The sequence below is a fragment of the Peromyscus leucopus genome, chromosome 23 (assembly GCF_004664715.2).
Source record: "Peromyscus leucopus breed LL Stock chromosome 23, UCI_PerLeu_2.1, whole genome shotgun sequence".
NCBI lineage: Eukaryota > Metazoa > Chordata > Mammalia > Rodentia > Cricetidae > Peromyscus > Peromyscus leucopus.
In genome coordinates this window covers 37874605-37891644 of record NC_051082.1, presented here as the reverse complement: position 1 = coordinate 37891644, position 17040 = coordinate 37874605, and the positions used below count along the sequence as shown (strand labels likewise).

Genomic DNA, 17040 nt, shown 5'->3' with positions numbered 1-17040 from the left:
GACACGCTTTCATGATTCTGCTTTGGCATCTGAGTTTGCACATAGGGTGTGATCTGTATTTATAGTGACAGCAGCCATAGCTACAGATGATGAGACTTTCCATCCCTCCGCTGAACTATGATTCTTGGGGACATGTCAGCCCATGTGTCCTGTGTTCTGTGGCATGTGCCTGTTAGAAGTGCATGCAATTGTGTCTATGGGCAGATTGGGTGTGTTGACTGGGAGATGTATGTATCCATGCATGTGTTTTTCTTCTCTGGTTCCAGCTGACACTGAAGATGTGTGCATCGTAGAGAGGTTGTTCTCAAGCAGCTTGGTGGCCATCGTTAGCCTCAAAGCTCCAAGGAAGCTGAAAGTTTGCCACTTTAAGAAGGGAACCGAGATATGCAACTACAGCTACTCCAACACGATACTGGCTGTGAAGCTGAACAGGCAGGTGAGTGGCACCTTGTGCTGTAGGCAGCTCAGTTGGTAGAGTACCCACCATATCCCAAGTCCTGGGTACCATCCCAAGCACAGCGTTAAACCAGCTCTAGTGGTGCACACCTGTAATCTGAGCACTCTGAGAAGTAGAGGCAGGAGGATCAGAAGTATGAGAGCCTGTCTCAAAATAAGAGGAGGGGTTGGGAAGATATTGATGGTAAGAAGTCTTGAGGACCTGAATCCCCAGCAGTTGCATAAAAAGCCAGGCTGGCCGGGCGGTGGTGGCACATGCCTTTATTCCCAGCACTCGGGAGGCAGAGGCAAGCGGATCTCTGTGAGTTTGAGGCCAGCCTGGGCTACCAAGTGAGTCCCAGGAAAGGCGCAAAGCTACACAGAGAAACCCTGTCTCGAAAAACCAAAAAAAAAAAAAAGCCAGGCTGGCCATATATACCTCTAACCCTAGCGTTATGTAGCGTTATGGGGGGCAGAGGCAGGAGGATTGTTGTAGCTTACTTGTCACCTGCCTTAGCTCTAGGTTCAGTGAGAGATCCTGTCTCAAGGGAATAAGGCAGAGGATAATAGAGCTTCTAGCCACCATTTCTCACAGATATATAGATGCACACACATAAATAACACCAAACAAAGAAACCAAGTGTGTACTGCCTGTCATTCAGTGTTCCTCCCACTTCTCACACTGTTGGGCTTTTGACTCTGGACCACTGCCTCCCCAGCCCTGCACCATCATCTCCAGATCCCTCCCTGCATGTGTCTTTTCTTTGGGTTTTTGAGACAGGGTCTCTCTAGACCTGGCTATCTTAGAGCTTGCTATGTAGACCAGACTGGCCTCCAATTCACAGTGATCCATCTGCCTCTGCCTCCATAGTGCTAGATTAATGGTGTACACCACCCTACCTGGCTCTTGAACACATTTGCTCAGCAGACCAGAAGCCCCATTCTCAGCAGCTTTGTCCCACCCGCTCTGTTGGTCCTCAGGACACTGTTTTAATGTCTGCCCAGATGCAGGTCCAGGGATAGCATAGGCTTTTTATGCAGTGCCTTCTTTTGCTTTTATAAAAGATACTTTTTTTTTGCCCAGCAGCAGCGGTGGCAGCGGCCCACACCTTTATTCCCAGCACTCGGGAGACAGAGCCAGGCGGATCTCTGTGAGTTCGAGGCCAGCCTGGGCTACCAAGTGAGTTCCAGGAACGGCGCAAAGCTACACAGAGAAACCCTGTCTCGAAAAACCTTGGATCTCACTCTGTAGACCTGACTGGCCTTGAACTCACAGAGACCCCCCTGGCTCTGCCTCCAGAGCACTGGGATTAAAGGCGTGGGCCACCACTGCCTGGCTGAACGATACTTTTAATAAATCTCTTTCCTCTTTTCCTTTTTTTAGTCTTACTTGTAAGACAGTTGCTAAACGGTCTTATTAATAAAAAGCCCGGAGTCAGATATTGGGATAAAAACTGAGAGATCAGGGAAGCAGAAAGAAGACAGTCACATTCTTACCACTAGAAATCCTCAGCCAAGGAGAGAACTACTTCCTGTATACCCACACCTATATACCTTTCTGTCCCTGCCCTCTTACTTCCTCTCTCCGCCCAGCTACATTCCTGTCTGTACAGACCTCCAGACTTCCATTGTTAGCTCTGGGATTAAAGGTGTGTGCCACCATGCCTGGCTCTGTTCCCAGTGTGGCCTTGAACTCACAGAGATCCAGTGGATCTCTGCCTCCCAAATGCTAGTATTAAAAGCATGTGCTACCATTGCCTGACCTCTATGTTTAATATAGTGGCTGGCTTTTTCCTCTAATCTTCAGATAAGCTTTATTGGGGTACACAAATAAAATATCACTACAGTTAGTGTGACATATTTTCCCCCAAACCAACAGGACAAGCCCACAGGGCACAATAGTGTGGGGGCCTTTGAGTGTGCTTCCTGAGAGCTCTGGCCTCCGTTTGCACACAGGTAACCACTGCAGCATGTACGTTCTTCAGGGAAAGGTGCCACAGCAGCAGGCGGTCTCCCTTACTGTAAGAGCTAGATTCCAAGGGGCTGCTTATTTTTAAAGCAGTTAACCAGACACGTGCCTCCTGGTTTCCTGATTGAACTGGGAATTGGCCCCATCAGCTAGTTTAGGTGGGAAGTTGTGGGACGTAATAGCTTGAACACTTTTCGAGTTTAAGACATCACAGATACATGTTCCTGTACATGCGGAGTATGTGTGCCAAGCCCCTCACAGAAATCAACCCCAACAGCAGCATTGAGGAGCCCCAGTATCCTGTCTTTAAAATGAATAAGAACAGGGTGGGAAGACCTGGAAAGACAGCTCCAAGATTAAGAACTCTTTCTTGTTGCTCCAGTACCCACATGATGTGGCTCACAGCCACCTGTAACTCTGGCTCCAGGGTGATCTCATGCCCTCTTCCACCTCCCCAGGAACTAACACACACAGTACACATGTGTACATGCAAGCAAACACACATAAAAGAAAAAGATTCTACAGCAGAATAACCTGTGCCCACAGTCACGTTTTACACTTCTCATAACTCCCTGTGCTTTTAGTTGTATTTTAGCCATGCCTCATTTACCATAGGTTTTGGGGCTTTGTAGGGGTTTTTGGAGTGCTCAGGGTAGACCTCACAGGCACAAGGCAAGTGCCTTTACCACTAAGCTACATCTCCAGCCTATTTTTACTTACTTTGTGATGGGGCCTCAAACTTGCCTTCAGTCTCTTGCCTCATTCTCTGCAGTAGGTAGACGATGAGAAGATGGGCCTTGTAGCTGCACCCAGGGGTGTACCTAGCTGAGCTCACCACATTGCTGTTAGGTTTGGGGCGGGGGTGGGAGGTGTGCATATGTAGCATGATGCGTGTAGAGGTCAAAGCTTAGCCTCAGGTGTCGTATGAGCTTTCTACCTTATTGGACGCAGGGCGTCGTGCTTGCTACTATGTACACCAGGCTAGCTTGCTAATGATCTTCCGGGAAATGCCCATCTCCACCTTCCATCTTGCTGTAATGGCACTGCTGCATCTGGGGGTCTGAACTCCTGTCCTCACACTCCCACAGTAAGTGCTATTATCCACCGAGCCATCTCCCCAGCCCTCACCATCGTTTTCTAAGCAGTTTGCCTTTATAGGTCTTTCCGCCATCACCCAAGCACGTGGTACTGAATTAAGTCACCCTGGTAGAATCTGTAGTACAGTTGGTGTATGTAGTTATGGGACTGATGGAAATGACTCTAGCACCTGATTGGCAGTGGAGAGGCACCTGCACACACTTGAGCTCTGTGCACCCACCTATGTGGTGTCCTAGGAGTGGAGAGCATCTTGATGCAGGAGTCAGCTCAGTGGGAACACGGCACATGCTGCCCCAGTGCTTCATCATGCTTGGTGATCTTTGTTCTCACTCTTTGTAGAGGCTCATCGTGTGTTTGGAAGAGTCGCTCTATATACACAACATCCGGGACATGAAGGTACTTCATACCATCCGAGAGACACCCCCAAACCCTGCAGGTAAGCCATTGCTGCCAAGATCCTGAGCTGGTGAGATGGCTCTGCAGGTAAAGGCAGTTGTCGCCAGGCCTGACTACCTCAGTTTGATTCCTGGAATCTACGTTGTAGGAGAAAACGTAGATTTTTTTTTCCTGCAACTTGTCCTCTGACCTTCCACCTGCACCGTGGCATGCATGTGACCAGCCACATAGATACACATACACACAAGCAAACCAAAAATAAGTACATTTATTTTATATGCACTGATGTTTTGCCTGCATGTATATCTGGGTGAGGGTGTTTGTGTTCCCTGGAACTGGAGTCCTAGATAGCTGTGAGCTGTTATGTGGGTTCTGGGCATTGAACCCAGGTTCTCTGGAAGAGCAGTCAGTGCTCTTAACTGCTGAACCATCTCTCCAGTCTCTTATTTATTTATTTTTTTAAAGGGAGATCTTGGTTTCTTTGGGGGCCTTTTAAAGATAACTGGGCCAGTGAGATGGCTCAGCAAGTAAATGGGCACTTACTGCCAAACCTGAGGACCCGAGTGCCACTCCTAGAACACATGGTAGAAGGAGAGAATCAACTCCTTCAAGTTGTCCTTTGACTAACACACACCTTGGCACATGTTGCCTACATGTTTAATAAACAGATGTAATAAAGATAGCCGTAGGTAGGAGTTTCCTCTCTGGTCCACACACATGAAGCAGGTATAAAATGTGGTAGATGTAAACTGAACAACCTTCCCTCCTGGGCCAGTCCTACTAGTAGGGCTGTCTTGTGAGCGTGTAAGCTCATAGGTTGGATCAGCTGTAGCCCAGCTTGCTGGTCATTCCAAACCAAAGGCCTTTCATCTCTGAGTGATACTGGCAGACAGGGTGGCCTGGGGTGCAGAACTTGAGAGAGAGTGCAGAGAAGGTTTAGCTACTACTTTGCATTGGTTTTGTTCCAGAAATGTTAACTCCGTTCTAACACTAGAAAGCATCCTAGACTCAATATGCATTCAGTTGTCATATGTTTCCACAGGCTTGTGTGCACTGTCAATAAACAATGACAACTGCTACTTGGCGTATCCAGGGAGTGCGACCATTGGAGAGGTGCAGGTCTTCGACACCATTAACTTGGTGAGGTCCTTGTGAGGCTCCGTCACGTGTTTTGCTGGGAAGGCATGCAGTGCATCCTTGACCCAGCAGCATGGCTTTCCCTGGTGCTCTCCTAGGGTGGCAGAGCAGGTCTGGCTAAGCTGCCTGTGTCTTAGCAGCTCTCACACAGAGCTGAGCTCCAGGGTGTGCTTGTTATTAGAACCCAGCAAACGGGTTAACTGCCCTGCTTGTTGCAGTCTGAGTAGTGTTTCCACGGCCTGCCCGACCCGTGGCTGCACTACTCCTGTGAGGACTCCTGGTGTCCTCACAGCAGCTTCCTCCTGATGGCCCAGCTAGCATGGAGACAAGGCTCTTGTTGTGTAGCAATCATGTTTTCTTGATTTCTTCCCCTTTTCAGAGAGCTGCAAACATGATCCCTGCTCATGACAGTCCCTTAGCAGCCCTGGCTTTTGATGCAAGTGGGACCAAGCTTGCCACTGCTTCTGAGAAGGTATGTCTGCTGTAGCTGTGGGAAACCTGGGCAAACCTGGGCCAATGGCCTCCACAATCTGAGTCACCAAGCAGGTTTTTATATTCCCCAATGCACAGAAAAGCAAAATGAGCCTACTGTGAGGAGATACTGCAGTATGAGTTGTCCGCACTGTTAGTTTTCCACCCTGCAAAAACATGCCTGAGGGAAACTACCTGTATGGAGGACAAATGAGTTAGCTAGTGGTCAGCAAGCTCTGTCACTTCGAGCCTGTCCCATAGCCAAAGCTGCTCATGTGGTAGCTAGGAAGAAGAGAGGGACTGGGCTTCCCATAATCCCTATAAGGACACACTTCCAGAGACTAGATGAACTTCTAGGCCTCACCTCCTGAAGGTTCCACAACCTTCCATTAGTGCCACAGACTGGAGACCTTGAAACTGTAGCAGTGTGCCACTGTTTGACATACTGCAGGGGCCAGTGAGATGGTTCAGCAAGTGTGCGTGTTCATATACATACAGGTGCATGTACACACGTGGAGAAGCCAGAGGCTGACATATGACCTGAGTTTAGTCCCTGAAACATGGTAGTAGAGAACTGACTCCTGCAGGATGTCATCTGGCCAATGTGCACTGTGGTGTATGCACCCACAAACATATACATATATACCCAAAAAGCATAATTACAAAACAAGAAAAAGTGAATGTTTGTGGCACAAAATAGGAAAACATTGGGCTTGGTACTGACTTAAGAAGCAGGTGGGTCTCTGAATTCAGAGCCAGTCTGGTCTACAGAGTGAGTCCCAGGCCAGCCAGGCACATAGTGGGACCTTGTCTCAAAAACAATGGCCAGGTATGGTGGCACACATCTTTTTTTTTTTAAATTACACTCATGATATTAATCACATTTGTGGTGTTCATAGATTACATTCGCAGTATTCACTCAATTATATATATATATATTTAATTTTAAATGTCGAATGTCATTTCTTGAAGGGGGTAGAAGGTCTTAAATACAGGCTTACAGCACAATGGGAGGACCCTGGAGGGCAGAAGTTCACTACTGATGTTTTTACAATCTTGCATCGAAGCTGTTAATGGGTGGCACACATCTTTAATCCCAACACTCGAGGCAAAGGCAGTCTGAGGCCACCTAGTCTGCAAATCAAGTTTCAGGACAGCCAAGGCTGTTAACACAGAGAAACCCTGTCTTGAAAAACCACACACACAGAACAACAGCAACAACAAAACCACTTTAATAGCTATAATATTTTAAAATATCACTATTTTGAAACATTGATGTTGTCTCTTGCATATTGTTATTGCAGATAATGGTGTGTTTAAGTCATGTGTAAACCCCAAGTATGTGTATCTACTTATTAATGTAAGTGATTCCAGTAAGGTCTCTGAGTTAAGGTGTGGCGCTGTAGTATGCCCCACATTCGGCTCACGGCTCATGGTCCAGATCAGTAGGCTGACTTCGAGCAATGCTGTGGTGGTGAGCAAGAATAGGATATGATGTTCTGGTCTGTGGCAGCACAGTATGTTCTACCATAGAGCTGGAGCTCAGGGAGGAGGCCAGAGCTCCCTTTCAGCCATTGCCCCGGGGAACAGACAGCATGGCTTGTAGAATGATGTGAAAAAAGCAGAAAGGTCAGCTAAAAGTCTGTTTTCTTCTCCCTCTTTTCTCTCAATTGACTCAGGGGACTGTGATCCGGGTATTTTCCATTCCAGAGGGACAAAAGCTGTTTGAGTTCCGGAGAGGAGTGAAGAGGTGAGTACATGGGTTTCCAGGCTGGTTACAGAAGTGCCCTGTGGGTTTCAGTTCCGTTGCCTGTGGTCAAGCGAGGGAGGTTTGGAGGATGCCTGGGAAGGCCAGTAGCTCAGTCACAGCACACCTCCTGAACTGGTCTTGGAAGGATAGGACAGAGCATGGCAGTGAAAGCTACTTGGCTCCACATGTCTGTGACCCCGCCTGAAGCAGAGAGAGGCTGGGAAAGCCTAGCACCAGGAGATTCAGGGTGAGGACAGCAGCCTTACCTGCTGGGCTCCTCCCTCTGCTCTGCCACTGAGGTCCTGCTCAGCTCCCCTCCTCTGGCAGACACCTTTAGCTATTCTTAAGGGTGAGAGCTCCCTCCGTGGCCTGCCTGCCACAGCATCCTGCGTCTGTGCTTACCACTCCCTCCTTCCTGCTATGTAAGGCAGGTGCTGGACACAGGACCGGACAGGGCTGCGGTGTCTGCTGGCACTGTTCAGGCCTTTGAGCCATCACTCTGACTGTGTCCCTTGGCCTCTGCATCTTCCTTCCCTCCCTCCCTTGTAATGAGAACACAGTGAGGTAACTGCCTCCCCAGGGCTGCATTTTGAATTCTGAGAAGTGTTTAGGAATGCTTGGCTGTGCTCTTTAGAGGACTTGCCACCGTCTGTTGTCACCTTCCTTTTGTTGTCCCCAGAGGTAGAACAGACATGTCTCTTCCCAAAGCCATATCTATAATCTAGCAGTAGGGGGGCTGAGGAGGACTGTGTAGCCAGCTCACCAACTTGGGCTGTGTAGTAAATAAGGCTCTGTCTCAAAACACTTTAGGATGAAAGCCACAGTCCAGATGCTGCAATCCTTCAGGGACTGCATCTTTGTCTTCCTCATATCACACCTAGATGATGCTCCTTTGCTCCTGCATAGTGTCCTGTGTTCAGTCTACAGGAGCCTCTCTGTACCCCTACATCACTGTACCCCTACATCTTTCCTAATCATGCCATCTGTGTGTGCTGCTGAGTCAAGCCTGGGTGTGGGGCCTGATTCTAGACATGGGGCCCAGCCCTCCTGGGGTAGACCTGGCATCCCTGCCCATTGGCAGGCACCCAGACAGCATCCCAGAATGTGCCACTTGGTGCATACTCTCCATCAGTATGGGGATGTTGGAAACACACTGGAAGTACTAACCTACCTTGAAGGATTAAGGGGAAATGTGTGTATTTAGGCTGTGGAATGTTGAGTGACCTAGGAGGCACTTGCTGGGTGAATGCCCTAAAACATCAGCACTGCTGACTGACCTGCCCGGTCAGTCGCTACAGTTGTATCTTAATCCACTGACTTAGTATGTGTTCTGTTGCTGTCAAGAGACTCCATGACCACAGTAACTCTACTTTTTTTTGTTTTTTTAGACAGGTTTTCTCTGTGTAGCTTTGGAGCCTATCCTGGAACTCACTCTGTAGACCAGGCTGGCCTTGAAATCACAGAGATCCACCTGCCTCTGCCTCCTGAGTGCTGGGATTAAAGGCGTGCACCACCATGCCCAGTTCAAATGATTGCATTTTCAAAGCCAAGCTGGTCTGTGTACTAAGTTCCAGGCCAGCCAGGATTACACAGTAACACTCTGTCTCCAAATGAATGAATGAATGAACAAACAAATGAATGAACGAACTCTTACTGGTTTTATCACAAGCAGGTTCCTCTGTCCTGAGGAAGTGGCCCAGAAGAACAAAAGACTTCTGTAGGGCCAAGTGTGTCTCCTCTGGCCACAGTTAGAAGTCCCTGGGAGGCACTGTTGCACCCCACCCCCAGCTGTTGCTAGCGTGTTCTATGGTGGCAGAGCTGGGCCCTCTTTACACCCCCTGTTCCTCAGGTGTGTGAGCATCTGCTCCCTGGCCTTCAGCATGGACGGCATGTTCCTCTCCGCATCCAGCAACACCGAAACTGTGCACATCTTCAAACTTGAGGCCGTGAGGGAAAAGTGAGTTGCAAAGACAAGCTTGTCCTTTGTTTTGTTTTGTTTTTCAAGGCAGAGTTTCCCTGGCTGTCTTGGAACTCGCCTGTAGACCAGGCTAGCCTTGAATTCAGAGATCCACCTGCTTCTACCTCATGAGTGTAGGATTAAAGGTGTGTGCCACCACTGCCCAGCTAAAAAACAAGCTTTTCTAACATGTATTTTGGGACTGGGAGGCACTGAGGATCAAACCTAGGGTCTCAGCAATGTTACAGGGATATGCTGCCACTAAGTTAGGTCTCTTCTTTCAAGGTTGATAAGATAGCCAGTGGGTAAAGGTGTCAGCCTGACAACCTGAGTTCCATCCCTGGGAACCAAATTGAAGTTGGAAGAGAAATACTCTTGTGTACATTGTCCTCTGGCATCCACAAGCATATGTGCACGTGCACACAATAAAATCTTAAGTTAATTTAAAGATACGAAATATTAATAATTTAAAAATAAAAAGCACACAAAATTGTAAGCTGTCCACATTCAGTAGAAAAGCATGGCACAGAGCCACCCTGCTCTGTGGCACCTTTTTTGGGTGCAGACATAGTCTGACTGGAGAGTGGGCATGACACCCCCAAGCCCAGCTTCAGCATGAGACCTCTGCTCAGAGAACACTCTGATGTACTAAGGTCTGAGGCCAGGAGTCAGGGTCCCAAGTTTGTCTTCTGGTCAGTGCCCGTGTGTCCCCACTCCATGCCCCCTATACTGGGGCCTCTGGGATCAGCCAGCTGCTAGAATAAATATCCCAGCTCTGACCTGCCTGTAGGAGACGGGTGCTTCCATCTTTTTGTTTTGTTTTTTCGAGACAGGGTTTCACTGTGTAGCTTTGCGCCTTTCCTGGAACTCACTCTGTAGCCCAGGCTGGCCTTGAACTCACAGAGATCCACCTGCCTCTCCTCCCAAGTGCTGGGATTAAAGGCGTGTGCCACTACCGCCCAGGCAGGTGCTTCCATCTTAAACTGCAACAGATGCAGAGACTTCTTGTCTCTTCCCTCCGTACAGCAAGAGTATCCCACTGGGGCCAGTATTGATGGGAGCTTATGTCCCATCCAAGAGTGTTGTTAAAAGCATGCTCAAGACACACATCAAAGGACTGCACAGCAGCCAGTGAGACACCTGAGTGTGACCCCAAGGACCCACATTGCAAAATAGGGACCTGGACTCCCACAAGTAGTCCTAACCTCCATATAGTCACACATGCACATGCTAAAGAGACATACGATGGGAACTTGAATAAGTCTGGGGTATGTGCTGCTGCTCCAGAAACATTCTCCTGGCAGTATGCTGTTGGCCACAGCAACTGGGCAGGGAGAACACAGGATGCTCTGTGCTTTGCACAGCTGATCTTTGTGAAGTGTGTAGGGTTGGTCAGTGGGTCTACACTGACTCTGTAGTTCTCAGTGAGGATCCAGCCTCACCTGTGTGATGGTGTGTCCTTCCAGACCTCCAGAAGAGCCCACCACCTGGACTGGCTACTTTGGGAAGGTGCTCATGGCGTCTACCAGCTACCTGCCCTCACAAGTGACAGAAATGTTCAACCAGGGCAGGGCCTTTGCCACTGTCCGCCTACCATTCTGTGGCCATAAAAACATCTGCTCATTAACCACGTGAGTACAAACTGAGCCTATGACTCCACCTTCTCCCCATGCACATCAGGGCCAGAGAGCAGAGTTACGGTGCTTGTTGCCAGGTTGCAGAGGTGTGTGTGACCCTGTCCAGCCTGTCCAAGCCTGGGTTCCATCAACTACTGCCTCGAGCAGGAAGACCCCCGGGCCCGATACCTGGGTGTCCTCTGGCATTCTCACCACAGAATTTCCTTCTTTGCATTTTGCAGGGTGTTTGTGTTGATGGGATACATTAAGTCAGACAATAAGCAATAGACACAATTTATTTAGTGGCACCATCTAGGAAGACATGGGTCCTGCTTGTGCAGTTGGGATTGTCAGCCATGGAGCACTGGAAAGCTTGTCTTTAAGATGAGTGACAGCCCAGCTCTGGCTCTGGAAATTGATAGTGTTTTCCAACTTGAATAGCTAAAAAGGCTGTAGTGCTCTGCTAGAGCATGCACAAGCATGTTTGAAAGCTTGTGGACACGCCCACCCTCAGGCCAGGAGGTGCTCAGTGGGCATCAACTCTGTCCTCAGCACCCACATAAGAGCCAGGTGTGGCCACATGTGCCTGTTTCCAGCACTCAGGAGGCAGAGACAAATGGGTCACTGGGACTTGCTGGCTGCCAGCCTACATCCAGTTCAGTGGACTAAAGCCCAGAGTGGTAGAACAGGACATCTCATACCCTTGCTCTTCCCCATGGGTGAGTACGTGTATATACACACAGGAAAGAGAGAGAAAGTACCCTCCCTTAGTGACCAGAGACACTGACAACTACCCTGTTCCACCACGTGCTCTTTGGGACTCGGTGTGTGCTCACTCCCAGGCCACCCTTGACCTTGCCAGCTTCACTCTGAGGAGCCCCAGGTACTGTCTTCATCTAATGCGCTGGCGGGTTTCTTCCTAGCCCAGCTGAGATGTAGGATTAGTCACATGCCTTTTGTGAAGAAACAAAGTCTTCCTTCTAAAATATGGCTGCTTTCTTTAGAATTCAGAAGATCCCACGGTTGCTGGTAGGAGCATCAGATGGCTATTTATACATGTACAACCTGGACCCCCAGGAAGGTGGCGAGTGTGCCCTGATGCGTCAGCACAGGTGAGGCCGCTCTGCATGGCAGTCTGCAGCTGTGGGCATTGTGATAAGTCTGTGCATTCATCCCCTCAGGGCCCATGTGCTGACCTGTGTTGTTGGCAAGCATCGTCTCCCCATTGAAATTCACTTTTCTGGTGCTAAGAGCCTCTATTTGCCCTTGCTGGCCGCAGGATGCCATTCAGGGCCAAGAAGGAAAGGCATCTAAGTCTGAGTGTAACGATTGGGTGAGGGTGAGGCTCAGAGTTTACAGTGAGGTGTCCTCACAGGAGCCTGCCACCCCACCTCAGGATGCAAGTGGGGAATTTGCCGTTGGTAATTGAGGTGTGTGTGACTTTACTAGACTTCTGTGTTAAAGTCACTGTGTGGAAATCCCAGGGAGCAGATTCTTGGTGTTGGTGGCAGTATTCTGTCTCCTTGGCTAGCACCTCAGGCCCCAGAATGTGCTATACATACTATGTCCATCTGTCCTTCTAGAACAACTTGTTTGAGATGAGTCCTGCTCTGCAGCCATGGCTGGCCTCAAACTAAGGGGAATCCTCCTGCCTCAACCTCCCAAGTGCTGTATTTTGAGAATGAGCTACCATACCTGGCTTGAAACAGTGAGTCTGACCTTGTTTATTTCCTGTCTCTAGACTCGATGGCAGTATGGAGACGACCAGTGAAATCGTAGACTCTGCATCGCATGACTGCCCGTTAGTAACACAGACCTATGGCGCGGCAGCTGCCAAAGGTGCCTATGTGCCCTCGTCCCCAACGAGACTTGGTAAAGGGCAGGACGCCAACTTAGAAGGTAACTCTTCATCTGTGTTGTCCCTGAGTGACCACTTCCCACTGGGCTCTGGGACAGAGCTTCCTCCCAAGGCTTGTTTGTGAAAGTGAATTTATAGTCTTCATTTTGGGAGGAAGAGGCAGTCATTGTAGCCAGTGACTGTGGCTGTGTTTGAGCCCACCCAGCCTACCACCTCTCTGTAAGTAGCATGTCCTTCATGCATCGTGGGCAAAGGCCACTGATGCTGACATCTGAGGTCACTCAGGCGTGGCCCTCTCCATCCATGTGGCTGACTTGCCCCAAACTCAAGGGGTTTGCTTGCAAGAGAGGTCGTGCTAGCCCCCGTGTTGTGAAGCGTCCTTTCAGCCATAACACATACCTGTGTCTCCAGCTAAAGTCCCTTAAAGTCTCCTTGGTCACTCGTAAGAGAGCAGCCTATCTATTCAGTTGCCACTGTTTACAGGGCTTGTGCTGTGCTGGTGCATGCTAGGAAATGGATGACATCATTTGGCTCTGCCTGAGGCTCTAGAGGCCTCACTCTAATGACCACATTGGGAAGGTCTTAGTGTGGCCATAACTCGTAACTGAGTGCCATCTCCTGGACGCAGCCTATCCTTGGTGCCACAGGATCAATCACTGGGCCCAGCTCTGTGACGATAGCACTCTTATCTCTTTGCAGCCTACACAGATGACCTGGGTGCCGTGGGGGGCGCATGCCTGGAGGATGAAGCCAGTGCCCTGCGCCTGGATGAAGACAGTGAACATCCTCCCATGATTCTCCGGACTGACTGATCCGGACCTGTGAACTCTGGCCCAGGAACAGAACCCTGGCCTGGCAGAGGACTTGTGCATTGCTGCTATGAACTTTGACCTGAATTGAGGGAGAGGATGGCAGAGACTGTAAAGCAAAGAGATTGTAGTTATAGCCTATCCATACTGTTGAGAAAATACACTGTTTTCACTTCAGTGACTTTAATCCTGCTTATGAAGTTTAGCTTTTTATTTTTTCTCACTCTTTATTTTATTTTTATTTTATTTTATTTTTGCCAAAATTAACTGTTTGGTGAAGTCTGTGGTCTCCTTGCTTTGCATGCGTGACGTGCCAAGCCAGCATAGGAGAGCGAGTGGTCACTCCATAGCAGACCACAGTTGTCAGGTCTCATGGCAGGCCAGGGATGAAGAGAGCTCTGTGTGCAGTGATTCTGCAGGGACAGGGCCCATCCGCCACTGAGACAGCCAGGGTACCAGTGGACAGTGGCCGCCGTCAGGAGTCCTCTCGCCCTGCAGCCCCACCCGGGCCATTTTCCCCCAACTCATTATACTCTTTCCAGAGTGGAGCATTCTGAGACTAGCTTCCTCCAGGGGGACTGTTGTTTGGGGTCTTGTTCTTCGTGGGGATCTTGAGGGAGAGGCAGTTTCTGCTCTGTGCCTTCTCTTCTGGCTGGTGAACTTGGCAATGCGCCAGAGCAGCCTGGAGCCAAGGAAGGCAGTCTCATCTGTGTCATTAAATGCTCTGTCTCCTACTGTCCCCATCCGACAACTGTGACTTGGTTTTTTGTTGTTGTTTTTAGAGGACAGTCTAGCTACTCCCATGCCCAAAAAGCACAAAGGTGTAAGATGCTTCATCAAGCATCAGGCATCAGTCTGCTGACCTGATCTGTCTGCCAGAAGCTCCCTCCAGTCCCCAGAGTTAGCAGCAGCTGCGACAGGTAGAGAGGCCCCAGGGAGATGGCTCCCTCCCCGGGGTGACCCTCCCCAGGGTGACGTGCCTTTTCTATCTTGGTCTTGAAGTGTGCAGGAAAGTGACGTCAGGTTTCAGGGCTGCACTCACTTCTGTTTGCTTTTGACTTTTTGGTGGCTTTGGGGGAAGTACAGATGCACATTATAGCCCAGGCTGCCCTGGAACTCACTATGTAGCCCGTGCTGGCCTCAAACTTAGAGCGTTCCCCCTGCCTCAACTTCCTGAGAGCTGGGATTACAGGTAGCACTGTGCCTAGTTCCTTTCTCAGCTCTACAGAATGAAAAGTTCAGGCCCTCAAATCTGCATTCTAAACACAGACCCTAGCAGTGGAGTTACGAATGTGTGGGGTGTTGCTTCTTCATGAACATGGCTTTAGGTCTGAGCAGGGAATGAGGAGGATAATATCAGGGTACCAGCTTCTGCCAGCCTGCTCAGGCTTTTAGACAGGAGAGCTATAGGGAGCTGTCTTAAGTTTAGTCTGCTTAAGTCTGGTAGAGTGTTTCTACAGAGTGCCAGTGGCTAGACATACCTGCTGATGTCTCCTGCTCTTGCTGTTCCCACAGTGGCTAATCATATGGGTGGGGTACAAGGGGTACCCACAGCTAGATCTGGCTGCTGGCTGCACCTGTGCCCTGAAGCATCTAAGTAGCCAAACTATGTACATTTTATAAGGCAGGGATGGAGCTGGGGGTACTGAACTTTAAACTGTATGATTGTCTGGACCCTGATAACATTGGACCCCAGCCCTGTGGTCTGCCACAGTGGGTGCTTCTCTAGGAGAATGAAATGGGCCTTTGCAAGACCAGGCACAGGCAGGGAGTACCGACCAGAAGAGCCTGGGAAGTGCACAGGGTTGACTGGGAGTTGGGGTTTCCTGGAACCAAAGAGTGAATGTCTGGATTCAAGTGTGACTTGTGTGCTGACCCTTGACTTAAATACTGTGTGCGTTTGGGGCTCAGCTTTATCTGCTGAGATTTCTTCTATCTTGGAAGTTAGTGTTCCAAAAACATGTTTGGGCCCAATTTCCTCACTTGAAAATTTGGTCAGAAAAGGCAGCTTCCGGTGTCCAGGGCTCTCTGCCCTCACTCCATGGTCTTGCCAGGCTGAACAGACTCAGTCTCTGCTGACCTTTGAGAGGTCTGCACACCACTTGCAGGCCTCGGTTTTGAGGAGGGAGGAGAGAGTAGCTCTCTGAGGTGGGCACTCGTTGTTGGGACTCACCACTGGTAGAGCCAACGGAGGGGCTGAATCAGTAGAACACACGCTCGAGTGATTGCTGACCCCCAGGCCTCACACTAATGGTCATTTTTAAGTTTTTAGTTTTCCAAAGTTAAGAGACAATTTTGGAATCAGGTGTGGCACACACCTGTAATCCCAGCAGTCAGGAGAGTGAGACAGGAGGATTGCTGTAAGTTTGAGGCCAGCCTAGACTATATAGTTCTGGGCAAGCCTGGCCTACAGAATGAGAACCTGTCTCAAAAAGCCAAAGGATGACAACTTTAAAACAAAAAATGGGGAATGAGAGTTTAAAACTCCAAAATTTTTAAGATTTGTGTGGATTGGGACCAAAGCTTTTGTATTTTCTAAAACAATGAAGGAGTCCCTTGTCCTGCCTCCACTAATGGTGTGAACTAGGGGCAGGTCTCAGGGCCTCGGGCTGGACTGTACGAGAAGAACCCTACCTCACAGGGCTGTTGTGAGGTGTGTGAGGGAGCCCCAGCACAGAGCCTGGCCAGCAATGGACTCCAATAAACACTAAAACTGAAACATCTCACAGAGTAAAGTGCATGGTTTTTGTTCCGCTCTGCTCTGCCTTCCTGCAAAACTAGATGGAAGGTGGAAACACAAGTGTTGCATTGGAGGATGTGTGTGGACATCTGCCCTGTCCTGTCTTGCCTCCTTAGTACCAAGTATAAAGGGAGAGTTAGTATAGAGTCTGTTTTGGGGGTTGGTGGTGTGGAGACTGACTCCCCTGCTTGCTGGGCATCAAGCATGGACCATGCCCTGCAGGGGCCCCGGGGCTGCCATCCCCCTGCAGCAAATGCCTCTACCTGGAGCTGCCCAGTTCTGCCCCTCTTAGAGATCCTGGAGCTTTGAGGCTGCAGTCCCTGCCAAGTCAGGCTTAGTAACTCCATTCTCACAGTTTGACTTGGAGACAAGACTCGACAGCAGGTGGGCTGCTTGGAAAAGACTAGAATATTTTGGTCACAGCTCAGCTGAGATGAGAAATGTATTCCTTGCTCAACTCCAATACCGGTGGTTCTTTTTGTTCTGTCTTTGAGGTGATCTTACGATTTAGCCCAGGCTGCACTCGGACCAAGATTACCCTGCCTCTGCCTCCCATGTTCCGAGGTTACGGGCACAAGCCAGCACATCTAACTTAGCCATGCTTTTTATCATGATGTTGACATCAAGATGCATGGTTCTCCTGCCCCCTGCCCCCAGTCTTTGTAGCTCCTGCCCTCTGCATGCTGGGAATGACCAGATCACTTGTTCTGAACATCTGGTTCCTATCCCGAGGTGTCCCAGGTGTGAGGAGGGCTGGTCCAAGCCAGTGGTGGCCTGTGTGGGAAGTCTCCTGGGGGATGAAGC

The 17040-nt window shown here is 49.5% G+C and overlaps 1 protein-coding gene across 1 annotated transcript in view; it reads left to right on the top strand.

Annotated features, from left to right (window-relative positions):
• Wipi2 (WD repeat domain, phosphoinositide interacting 2) overlaps positions 1–16219 on the top strand; it is a 38700-nt gene extending 22481 nt beyond the window's left edge. The window contains exons 3-12 of the mRNA XM_028887377.2: positions 267–436; positions 3842–3938; positions 4941–5038; positions 5415–5507; positions 7186–7256; positions 9106–9213; positions 10680–10844; positions 11834–11941; positions 12571–12728; positions 13387–16219. Coding sequence (XP_028743210.1) covers positions 267–436; positions 3842–3938; positions 4941–5038; positions 5415–5507; positions 7186–7256; positions 9106–9213; positions 10680–10844; positions 11834–11941; positions 12571–12728; positions 13387–13499 — 1181 coding nt within the window. The 3' untranslated portion in view covers positions 13500–16219. The remainder of the gene's footprint in view (positions 1–266; positions 437–3841; positions 3939–4940; positions 5039–5414; positions 5508–7185; positions 7257–9105; positions 9214–10679; positions 10845–11833; positions 11942–12570; positions 12729–13386) is intronic.
• Positions 16220–17040: the final 821 nt, after the last annotated feature.